At 36.4% G+C, this 13,111-nt stretch overlaps 1 protein-coding gene across 2 annotated transcripts in view; it reads left to right on the forward strand.

Moving 5' to 3' along the window:
- Positions 1-13,111, forward strand: part of VMP1 (vacuole membrane protein 1) — a 133,406-nt gene that overhangs the window by 114,227 nt on the left and 6,068 nt on the right. For both annotated transcript variants that reach the window (XM_049637791.1, XM_049637792.1), the window contains one exon: positions 12,309-12,411. In XM_049637791.1, coding sequence (XP_049493748.1) covers positions 12,309-12,411 — 103 coding nt within the window. The remainder of the gene's footprint in view (positions 1-12,308; positions 12,412-13,111) is intronic.

A 13,111-nucleotide genomic window follows, 5' to 3' on the forward strand; every position in this document is an offset into this window, starting at 1 on the left:
CTCTCTCTCTCTCTCAAAAATAAATAAACAATTTTTAAAAAGTCACCAGTGGGGCGCCTGGGTGGCTCAGTCAATTAAGCATCTGACTTAGGCTTAGGTCATGATCTGGTTAATGAGTTTGAGACCCACATCAGGCAGTCTGCTGTCAGCACAGAGCCCGCTTTGGATCCTCTGTCCCCCTCTCTCTAGCCCTCCCCTGCTTGCTCTCTCTCTCTCTCTCTCTCTCAAAAATAAACATTAAATAATAATAATAATAATAATAATAAATTTAAAAAATCACCAGCAATAAATAAATAAATAGTGCCTTTCATCTAGATTTTTTTGTTGCCTGTGTCTTCAGTCTCTGTTTTTTCCAGTTTCTGTTGACTGGATAGAAAGGTAGAATGCTAAGTGACTATTTTGTTTACTCCCAGGAAGGATTGAGGGAAGGCCTAATTCTTGGCCTTTAACCGGGATGAAGTTTTTCATCAAAGATTGTACAAATAATTCTTGAAGATATTATTTAAGTTTATTTATTTAAGTAATCTCTACACCCAGCGTGTGGCTCGACACAGGAAATGAGGTCAGAGTTGTTACAAATAACTCATTTATATAATTTGTGCTTTAGTTTTTTGTTTTGTTTTTGTTTTCATAAAAAGAGTATCATACTAAGGGCGCCTATATGGCTCAGTTGAGCGTCTGACTTTGGCTCAGGTCATGGTTTCGTGGTTCATGAGTTCAAGCCCTGCATTAGGCTCTGCGCTGATGGTGCAGAGCCTGCTTGGGATTCTCTCTCTCCCTCTTTCTGTGCCTCCCCCACTTGTGCTCTCTCTCAAAATAAAGGGGGGTATCATACTATATGTAATTGTTTCAGATTTCTTTTATGTTGCTAATGTTATTCTGTGTTGCTGAATATAATTCATTTTGATTGCTATATGTTATTCCATTGGGTAATTATTTATCCACTTACCATTGATGAACATTTGAAATGTTTCCGTGTTTTTTATTTTTTCGAACAATGATTTATGAGCATTTCTTAGTGCAGGAAAGGTGAGCACATAGTAAAGAGCCTGAGAGTATGGTGAAAGGGAAAACACAGAAGAGGGAAAAAGGTAAATAAGAGAGAAATTGGACATAAGCAAGATAACCCTCAGTTTTGATAACTTAGTTTTGATAAGATAACTTAATTTTGTCTAGGTCCATATTTGGGCAAATTCTTACCACAAGTATGCCTGTGGCCTACCAGGCTAAACTGCTCACTAATGCCACCCCAACCCCTCACTTCACCCCACCTCCAGCATTGAGTTATTATTGACCATTACATCTCTGGCAGTGTGGTTTAGTATTAATTTTACACAGATTTGAATGCTATACTGATTACTGAAGGAAATATTCCTTTCCAAAGGGCTGGTACTCTTAATGTAACTAGGGAGTGGCCCAGCTAAATATGATACCGTAAGTATACCCTTGTTTTTTAGTACAGTATGTCATTGTATGACAGTCCTAAGGTCCCAGAGAGAAGGTAAGCCCTACCTTCAAAATTTACTGTAATTTTAACAGTAAATAGTACCCTTCCTTCAACTAGAAATAATAATTAGTAGATTTATTTCTTAAACAGTTCCGGGAAGTAATCGCTAATGTCATTAAGTTTAGGGAAAGGTATCTCTATTATATTTTCTTAAATCAAAGGGTTAGTCTAGTTATATATGGAAATCTTAACATATGTAATGAATCAGTTTTATATTCTGAGAGATGTTAGAATACAGATAATTGCCTTGAGAGAAAGCTTTTTGGTTTATGATATGTTTGGCAGGAGGACAGAGAAAGGTTCTGAAAAAAAAAAAGAGTAGGCATGTAATAGAAGAGTTTTTCACTGTTTGGTATCTTAGTGTGAAATAAGTCAAGGGATGGAACCAAAGAAAGAGGGAACTTCAGAGCTTCAAAGGCATTACATTTGTTTCAGTCTTTTTTTTTTTTTTTTAATAAGATTTAAAATTAATTTTTATTTAATTTTAGACTTTCTCCAAATGAGAGAGACCTGGGCATAAGAGCATGACCAAGTCTAACATTAAAATCGTTATTAAAATGACACGTTCCAGTATTCTCACCAAATAGAAGATGAGAATTCCCAGAAAATAACATTAAGCATATGACTCGTAACAAACCATATGCAGAACATTGGCTTATTGTCAGGTTGCCAGGGTCTTATTGGAAGACAAAGTCTCTAGTTTTACCACACAGGAAAGTTTCCATAACTCAAATCATTGGACTTGGGGGAGGGGGTTGGCTGGAGCAGGGACTTTTTACCAGACACAGAATGTTCCATGCTCTTCGCTGCCTATTTCTGAGTTAACTTGATGTTTGACCTCAGAGTCGAATTTGCCTGTGGCAAGAGAGGGATCATTTTAACCAGTGAGTAATTAAGTGCTTGAGTCTTAAGGATGTTTCTTGTTCCTTATCCTATGACAAGTGGTCAGAGTGAGCTATGTTGGCCTGGACTTTTTCTTCTACAGAAAGAAAAATCTATTTCCATTTTAAAATACAAAATAGTTAATGTAGTTGATTCTCTTTGCCTTTGATCACTATAAAATAATTAGAAACGGTTGCAGAAGTGTAAAATACAAATATTTGTGTTAACTAAAAAAGGATACAGTAAGTTTTAACATTGCAGCTGCTGAGACTCCTTTGTACACACTGACTTTTTAACATAATCTTCTGCAGTTAGGGTGGAAAATGTTCATGTCCTCTTCCTGACGTTTGTTATCTTCTCTTTTAACACTTAAATCTTCTATATTTTTGTTATGGATATTGGGAGGCATCATAGCTAAAGGATAAAGCAGGAACTCTGAAGTTAGACTGTATGAGAAGTTGTATTGCATTAGGAGCTTACTGTTGACCATAATTAGAGCATTTCTGTAGAATGATATAAACTAAAACTGAATTAAATTGTATTACATGGAATTGTTGATTAAAGGAAAAAGCAGATCAGGGTCACGCCTGACACATTTTAAGTGTTGTGTAAATATTTGTTGACTGAATGAATCCATTCATTCATTTCTAATCATGAATGCATTCATTCATTCATTATTAGAACAGTATTTTGAGACTGAAGGAAAGACTCTAGTAAAAAAGCTAGAGATGGAAGATAGAAATGAAAAAAGGGAAGGATGTGGGTTGGAAATTAGCATTTACTAAGAACCTGCTTTGCCAGATGCTTTACATACATTTTTACTGAATATGCATAACAAAACCTGTAAGGTACTATCACTGTGTAGATAGGGAAACTGAAACACAGAGAAGTTAAATTCATGTAAATGCAAGAGATGGAGATAGGATCCAGGAGACAAGATCAAAAGCCTAAGTGGATTATTTTCTTTAACCACTGCTTCCTTCAAAACTAAAGATTCTAAGATCTTTTGAGGTAGAAAGAGAAATATTGAGGGAGTGCTGTAGAAACCAGTGAGGTAGTCTATTTGAAGTTGGAGGTTTGGACTAGAGTGTCAGTTTCAAATGGCTACTGTGTGAATTTGATAGGGAGTCAGTGTGAATTTTTTCTTTCCACTCCTTGTTCACACTTGCTTTCACCTTGTACAGCTGTAATTAGTTACTGCAGATGTTACTTTGAGGGAGAAACCTACTGGCTTTTGTACTGTAGGTTTAAATGCATTTTTTCCTCTCTCATCACCCTTCTAGATTAAGTTCATTAAGGACAGAGATCATGACTTTTTTCTTCTTCATTATCTACTGCGTTTTGTGATTCTCTTCCTAACTAATGTTGGAATAACTAGATTGTTCTTAGTTGAGGTTGAATTCCAGTAACTGTCATTTTTTTCTCCACACACCTTCCTGCCACTTTGAATGACTAAATTCAGTAAGTTTTTATGCCATCCCACCTTCAATTTAAAATTCTGCAAACTCTCCTTTATTCTTGATCTTTGGGTCTATGGGTCCCTGTTGCTGATTTCATCCTTAGAATTCAGTGGGTCTTCAAGCCAGCCACAAATTTGTCGCTGTATAAAGCTGCCGTCGGTGTACCATTTTCTAGAACTGAAATCAGTTGATTTTTTTTACAGGGTTTTGTTTTGGCAGCCAATCATTTTTACTTGGTTCTTATAAACTGCTCGTTTAATTCTGGGTTCATTCATTAACATAAATGCCCACTTAGCTCCTACTGCTCAGGTTTTGTTTTCAAGTGTCCCTTTAATGATAGCATAATCCAAAGAGTAGCTACTAATTATAAGGAGGTTTTACCTCCATTCTGACTGTAATAGAAAACAATTCCAAATGTTCAAAAGCTAGGACAATTGCAGATTATTATTATTAATTTTTTTTTTTTTTTGAAAACGTCTGTGATGGAAATGTGCTGTAAGCCAGTAGTAACAATACACCTGATGTTTCTGGATAATGCAGTAGTCTTCCTTCTACACAGCCACTAAGAAACGGATGGTGTCATGTGTTTATAATACTGCTGAACACACAGTGGATTAACTTGAGTACAAAAGAGGTTTAAATCATTTGAAAGGGACACAGATGTGAATGAAATTCAAGATGTTTCAATTCCAGATCCTGAGGTTAAATCACAACGAATTTTAGACAGTGCCAGAGATTATCAACCCAAACTTTTGTATCTGAGAAAGCCCTAGATTGTTTAGTGTAGTGTAGTTTTCATTCCAACTTTATTTTATGTTGGGGTACTCTTCCAAGGTCCTGAGATATAAAGGAATTTGGTTTGGGCTAGGGCTGCCACATTTCAGATCCAAAAGCAAGTAGAATACATCAGTTAACATTTTTTTCTTGTAATATTAGCTTCAAAGATTCAGGTTCCCTATTCAATTACATGGGGAAATTAATAACCCTTTCATTCCAGTCATACAGAATTACAGGATCCCACTTTGACTGGGTTAAATATAAGTTGATTTGCAATTAACATCAGTTCATTTACTTGTCATATTCCTGGGTTAATTAGGTATCAATTTGTTTCTCTCTCTCTCTCTTTTTTTTTTTTTCCCTTTCTCTAATGTCTGTGGACTGGAAAGCTATAAATATTAATGGGAGTCATCATGATGGCCTTTGACTTCTTCAGAAAGATTGCATGATAAACTACACTCCCCCTTCCTTCCTTCTTCAGAGCAGTCTACCTTATGACCATTTCATTTGGAGCAATCTGTCATTGTTGAATCAGGCCTGGAGTCTGAGATCCATTCTGAGTCACTATGAATAGAGCTCTAGTATTGGTTGGGCCACAGGGAAACTGGTGGTTAAATACTGTGAGAATCTTTATCAGACAGGAAATGACAACTCATTAAAATACTAACCGTTAAGCCTGTTTAGATCACTGCGGAGGGTGGGGGCGGGGGTGGGGGGGAGGGTGGATTTAACTCTATAGTGTTTGGTTAAAATCTGCACACTTCTGGAAACAGAAAATTATTTATAAAACTTATCAAGAAAGGGAATTGCTGGGGGTGTGGGGCATGTCTGGCTAGCTTAGTGGGTAGAGCATGCAGCTCTTGATCTTGGAGTTGTGAGTTTGAGCCCCACATTGGGAGTAGAGTTTACTTTAAAGAAAAAAAAAAAATTTTTTTTTTTTTTTTAAAGAAGAAAGGGAATTGTTAATCCATCTTCTTACTGAACTTCTACCATGCTGTCATTGCCTCTTATATATAGAAGACAAGATAAGCATGTAAATGGGCAGTGGAATGGGAAGGAGTTTTTATTTTATCTCTGAAAATATATCCTACTAGTACCTTCATTGTAAAATTCAGTCTCTTCAGCAGAACCACCGGTTGGCTTGAGTCTGCAGGAGACCATTTTCCATTTAATAATAAGAATCTCTACTCCTGCGCTTCTGGGCCAATTCTCAGTTGATAGAGGAATTCTCTGGAGTCAGAGGATAAATCCGATTTATTGATTTACATACAGTGATCCTCACTCAATCAAGAAAATCAGTCTGAAGACCCCTGATACTCATTTGAAGTATAATTAAAATTTAACCAAGGGCACAGAATTTCAGTTTCTTGAGGTTTGACTCTCCAGATTCTTAATAGCACTCTTTATAAATGACCCATTAGAAGTCAGCAAAAAAGAGACATGCAGTCTGTGTCTTTACAGAAATAGCTTCTTTTCTTTCTGATATATTACCGAACAGTCCTGCACTGAATTGCTCTGCTAACTATACCTTCTTGGGAATAAGGTATAATATTTATACCCCTTGAAGTTTAGCTTCATGGTCTAAACCAGTGGTCTCCACCATCAGAATGGGACTAAAATAATAGAACTTCTAATTTTTTTCAGAACTTCTATTTATATTTATGTTCATCTTTGTTTTCTTTTTTTGTGTATTTTTGTTACATATATAACATTATGGTAGCACATACATATAAACTTTATATGACTATACACACATGGAGCATATAGTTTACCAACAATCTGATTGGCACTCCCTCAGGCCACAGGTCAGAAAATCACATCTCATGGAATACAAAAATAGGCTAAGGAAACAGTGGGAGTTCCATGATACAGAAGGGGTTCACATTGGGCCTGTTGCAATATATTGTGTTTTTCTGTGCCCCATTAATCAGATTTATAATTCCTAGTTTTAATTAAATTAACCTTCACAAAACAGACAAGTAGCTTTAAAAGTTTCCTATAAAGAAACAGAAGGAAGATAGTACTAATAATGCAGTCACAAGAAACAGTAAAAAAAGTTGCAGCATTGACATCTTACTAGTATATGTCTACAGAAGTCAGCCAACAAATTTAGAAATTACTACTTTAATAAAGGACAAGTACGTAATATGCCTTGAAATATTCACTAATGATAACACAAATGCCATCATACTTAAAGTTAAGTATTTTTTTAAATTTTAGCTTTATTTTATCCTTTTTTAATTTGTATTTGTGTATTTTACTGTTTGCACGAGTAATATATACATATATTCAAAATGTTTACAAACCATTGGTCTAAACTTCTCGGCCTCAAAAGCCACTTTTTATGCTCAAAAAGTAGTAGGCATCATTAGTTTACTTCAAAAAAATCTCTACTATGATTCTGAATTATAACAGCAGTAGAATTGATTAAACCCTAACTTTTCCTTTCTTTAATATTGTCCTTGACCTGAATTTTATTCTAAAAACATTTTTCTGCCATTTATAAGCTTTCAGAGGTTTGACTAATCACACCCTGAGAATGTTATTTAGATGTTATGATTAATCATCAGAGAGATGTTAAATAAGCCTCAGAGTACAGCACAACTAGTGAAAGAAAGGTAGAAAATACATTTTGCCTTTAATTTTTTCTAAGAAAGATAAAGGCTTCTTACTCTGTAGCCTTTACTAAGAACTGATGTCAGACAATATATTTTCAGGAAAGCCAGTGTAACTTCCATGATCACATCAGTGCTAAGATCCTCAAAAAAGTGATTAAGAAAGGAGCAGAGCCTATATTAAATAAAACATTTACTTAATCATACCTACTTAATTTCCCTAAGCATTTTAACTGCTTAACCTTTATATGAGGCAGCCCTGTGTAAGTAGGTCTAAACAACAAGACAGATCAATGTTTTTTAAGTTCATGTTATTTCTGTTATTAAACACTGTGCCCCAGTTTTATGGTGGCACATAGTAACAAAAACATACACCTGGCTGGAAAAATCCAACCAGAATCGTGAGCAGGAAAATTTCAGGTCTTCTAATAACAATTGTTAGTTTGATGACCATCTCTATGATGGAGAAGAGATTGAAAGTTTTAATGATGTGTTTTTTATATCTGTTGAACCATTTTGTTTGAGAGTTACACAATTTAAAAGGAATTCCTTGGAAACAGGAATAATAATGACCGATAAAGTTTTGGGATGGGTTGTGTGCCCAGGAATAACCAACAAAATGAAAATTTAAACACTGTGACAAATAATCGTACCACCCACTCTCTCTCCAGCCTCTACCAATTGTGATGCTTCCTCTGGAAGATTTTCTGGCTTTTTGTGGGTACAGAGAATAACGCAGACCTTTATTTATAATAAGTCAATATGGGGAGAGTTTAAAATATAGATTTATTTTCAGAAAAATGATTTTCAGAAGCAGAGTCACATAATGTATTAAAAACTGCAGAAAAATAGTTGTTTGCATATTGGTCAGGGCCCTTAACAGAATTTTACAAAGAAGTTTGTCTTGTTACATACCTCCTAAGGTATGTAAGCCTGGTAAAATACTGTTCCTGTGAAACCACTTTTCAAGCTCTGGGTGGGTTTGGACTTACGTAGGGTTTTTTTTTTTTCTTTATTTTTTCTCCTTTGTTTTCTCTTTGTTTTTCTCATTTTGCATTTTCTGACAGTTTTTTTTTTCTTTATTAAAATCAATAACAAATTCAAAAATTGCCGTTACTTTTTTGGAAATTTGTTTTTTAATGAGATATTATCTGAAACATGTTTGTGTATGCCAAGAAAATAAATATCAAGATAATTACTATCCACAAAGCTTTTTCTACCCACCATGTTGAAGGTCTACAGCAAGGAAAAGCAGATGAGATCTTTTTTGTTGTTGTTTTTTCTGTTTTTGTTTTTTAGGGTTTTTTTAAGGCTTTCTTACTTAGAGAAAGTGACTGTTTACAAGGGTAGTTTAAACATATTTAAATCCAATAGTTGACTGAAAAATCATTTTGTGTTTGTTCTCCTCCTACTTTATATCCTTTTATATCACGAAACTATAATACTTTGAACTTCATCAGACCTAATGGCAGATGGAGGACTTCACGCCTTCACTACAGGTTGAGATGACTCCTTGGCCAGGTGCACAGGGTACTTTGAATTTAATGGCTTTCAGAGAATGGCATTTAAGCTATTTCCTAAGCAAACTGTAAAAAAACCACTGAACTGGAATTCAAGTTATTCTTCACCCCCCCATCCCCCATATATGTACCTTAAATTAATCTTCAATGTCAGAACGGACTCTTCTGTCTGCTGCTTGAAAATAACTTGAGGGATGAGGTCATGGGCTGGTATTATAGTTTGCTTTAAATGCAAGCTAAGATTGACAGCTGTACAGAAATATTAATGAAATATATATATATTTAAAAAGAGTGACAACTGCACTTTCAATTTTTATGTAGTCCATTACTAAAATAGCTTTGATGTTAATTAACGGAACTCTAGTGTAATGTGCTTTGTATAAGCTGAGGCAACTGTGGCCTAAGCCATTGTTTGTAGAGCTAGAACAATAAAAATAAAACTAAAATTTTGATGAATATATCAAGGTTAAGAGAATCCGACAATTAGTTATATAGTAGTTCATACTTATGTGTTCTTTTTTTTTCGGATTTATTGAGAGCATGTGACATTTGTTCATGATAGTATTGGTTAATATATTGCAATAAAAACTTAAAAAAAATTTTTTTAACAGTTATTCACTTTTGAGAGACAGAGCACAAATGGGGGTGGGCAGAGAGAGAGGGAGACACAGAATCCAAAGCAAGCTCCAGGCTCTGAGCTGTCAGCACAGAGCCTAACTTGGGGGCTTGAACTCACAAACCGCAAGATCATGACCTGAGCCAAAGTCAGAAGCTTTGGCTGAGCCACCCAGGCACCCCTGCAATAAAAACTTTTAACTTCTCTATTTCAACTGTTTCCCTAGTCTCTTATGAGAAACTAATAGATTCGTCTCCCACCCCACCAAAAACTCTTCAAAGCATGTAACACTATATAGCACCTTAAAAAAATTATCTCAGTATTAGCCCAAGATAGTTGAAAATTGCACATCACTAAATGTAAATGTGCAATAAACTAAACGAAATGTAATGACATATATTCTCTCTCAACTAGAGTGTAGCTCTTAATAGACTTAACAATGGCAACATTTTTTAACTTCACATTATTTTGAAGAGAGTCTAGAATGACTGTTGCCAGTCCCTTCCTCATTCCCCTCAACCACAGCAATAAAAAAGTAGAACCTTTCTAACATGTGGGTCTTAGTTCTTCATTTTCTCTTTCAATAATGGCCCAAGAATGGAGCCCAAGAATTATTTGAGGGAAACTGTAAGCCTTATTTCTGCTCTAGTCTGAAGTTAGAAGTCAGAAGAAAGAACAAGGCACATATAATGGAATCCAACTCTTAGAGGACATCAAAAAGAGAATTTTCAAGGCATTTCTTGTATAATCTAGCTGTTCACATTAGTTTACAATTATATCAGCCATTGTAAATAAAAGTGTTTTAACCTTAAAAAAAACACAATGGCTTGACTATGGCTTATCCTTGGAAGTTTAAAAACAACGATATAGGGTATTTTTTTTTTAATTTTTATTTATTTATTTTTGAGAGAGAGAGTGTGCAGGGGAGGTGTAGAAGGATAGGGAGACGGAGAATCCCAGATGCCAGCTTACAAACCATGGGATCATGATCTGAGCCGAAGTCAAAAGTCAGACGCTCAAACCCCCAGAGCCGCCCAGGCTCCTAGCATTTGTTATTAAGAATGAATAAGAATTGATTTTCTGAAGTTCTGTCTGGCTGGTTCAGTCAGAGGAGCATGTGACTCTTGATTTCAGGGTCATGAGTTTGAGCCCCATGTAGAGATAACTTAAATAAAACTTCAGAAAAATAAAAAATAAAGAGAAAGTTTGTCCTCTTGTTGCCCTGTTGTAGTGAGAATCATCACTGATAAATAGCAACACAGCTCAGACCCAGCTTCTCTGGTTTACCCCTTAATGTAAAGCCACTTAAAAGTCAGTGAGAGAGAGACTGAGGCTGTAGGTTAAGAAAGAGACTTTGCCCTTCCTTCTCCATTTTTCCTGTCTGTCCATATGGGTCTTATGTGCTGATCAGTACAGCCATGGTCTCTGCTATCTATGTCTATTCAGCCCTTCCCCGTGTCCTTCAATATTTATTAAAGGATCTTTTTGACAGCTTCACCCCACACTGATCTCTCCTTTCTCCAGTTCCTTTGGAATATATCTTCTATACCAAAAAATTTTAGTATTGATTTGTAAATTTTGTTGTTCACAAATCAGTTTGTGTGTACATGTGTGTGCCCGTGTGTTTTGAATCTCCATAATGATTCTAAGTTCCTCGTGGGCACAAGCTATTTCTTGCAGTTGTTTTGTTTTCCCTTAGTGCCAATTACAATGTCGGACACAAAATAAGGACTCCATTAAGTACTTGGTGGTTGATACTTAAGAGGATCAAAGAGAAGTGTCAGCCAGAAGTTATATGTGTGTTAACTTCTGGTAAATATAGTAGCAAAAAATTTCTCTTCCTCTGCTTCTCTGCTTTGTATTACAGAAAGCGGTAACTGAATTGTTCTCGAAAAGAGGTGGTGAAGTTAGTACTTATAAGAGGGAACATTAGGTGCTGTTGCAAATACATATTGACATAGCTTTTGCTGGCCGCAGGAGATTGAGCTCATCTGCCTTTTAGCCCTGTTATGGCAGATGAGAAAATAAAAGGTACAGAAAATAGAGATGTTTGATTTTCTAAGTTGCCTCAAGTTACCATTTTAAAAAACGCCTGCAAGCATTTCTAAAACAGGATCCTGGTAGCTGGTTGCCAAACCGGTTTAACAGCACTGCCTCCACATATTCTGGGTGAGAGGGACCTCCGAGTACATAAACTTATCAGAGATCCCTATCCCAGTCATTTCAGAACAAGTTGTTTAGTAATGTACTGTAGTTTCTGTGCAAGCCATCTACCATAAACCACGAAGTGATTCAAGGTTCAGAGTTCCTTCTTTGTTCCTTTGTTAATCACTGACTTCTGACTAGTGGGAGGTGCCTCCCAAATTTGCTAATGCATTCTTTTTGGATAAGGATGACGCACAGATTGTCCTAATAAGGACTTAGATTGAGAAAGGACCGCCCCCCTCTGAGAAGATGGGACAAGTCAGAGAGAGGGCGGGCAGTTTCTTTTTCAACTAGGGATGACACAAGCATAAGTCATTTCCTTATTAATCGGTTCAAACCAGTTCTTACAGGAACTGGTGGTGATAAATGTGGGACTTCTCAGAAGTCATTCATTTTATTCTTTGTGCCACAACAGCGTGCGGCATCAGCCTAGCTGGTCTCACTCTGAGGATGAACTCTTGTGCCAGAAGGGGCTCAGCTCCTAGTTTCTCTCCTGAGTTGGTGGAAGAGATTTTTCTCCTAGAAGGGGTTATTAAAGGATGAATGTATCCACTGAAAAGAGTTCAGAGGATTTTGCCAGTTGTGCTGATTGTTGTATTTTTTTTCCTCTTTCTGTCCAATCCCTGTTTTTTGAGTCCAGGTGGTAAGTGGATTTTTCTTTCACATTTTTCTTGCTTTTCTTCCCAAATGTATCTTTTTCCTTGGGTTATCGTACCCTGCTTCCAGTGCTGTCCCCGGCATAGGTCCATCTCTGCAGAAGCCATTTCAGGAATATCTGGAGGCCCAGCGGCAGAAGCTTCACCACAGAAGTGAGATGGGCACACCGCAGGTGAGACTTTGCTCTGTTTTCCTCTCTTCTGCCACCCCCCTCCCCCCAGTCTCAGGCTGAAATTATACTCCCAGCACTCACTGGCATTTTGAGGCAAATAGAGTAGTTTGTCTGTCAGTCTTCAGTAACTGAAGTGGAGGCTCTGTTTACTCTCTACTGGGACACTGGCTTTGACTAAATCAGAAATGTAATTTCCGTTTTTATCTGTCTTCTCCAAAGAAAAACAAAGGAAGGCTAATGGCAAATGATCTGTTATGTAGAATGAGTTGTTGCCTTGATCTTAAATGATTTATTACCAAATCTACTTCCCAAGTGGATTAAAAAGTTAAAATTTGTAGCATTTCATAGCATAACAAAGTATGTGACTAACGGTGGTCACTTGACTGTCTCCTTCATTTTTGCCCTACTTTTTTAAGAGATGGGAAAATAATCTTTTTTTTAAAAAAAAAGGCTCTTCGCATAGCTGAACTTAAAAACTTTAACTTAAACTAAGGCTGCCTTTTCTGTAAACAGTTCTGTGGCAAAGGGAAATGAGTAGAAGAGGATGGGTAAGCAGTAACCTGAAATGGGAAACTTGAAGTTGTTGAATAGTTGTTGAATTCCCCCTCCCCCACCCCCCACCCGTCGGCCTTACACTCTGTGTGGCCCTTTGCCGCCCTCAGTTGACCAAACATGACTTCAGAAATAGATGACATATTTT

The sequence above is a fragment of the Panthera uncia genome, chromosome E1 (assembly GCF_023721935.1).
Source record: "Panthera uncia isolate 11264 chromosome E1, Puncia_PCG_1.0, whole genome shotgun sequence".
Taxonomy (NCBI): Eukaryota; Metazoa; Chordata; class Mammalia; order Carnivora; family Felidae; genus Panthera; species Panthera uncia.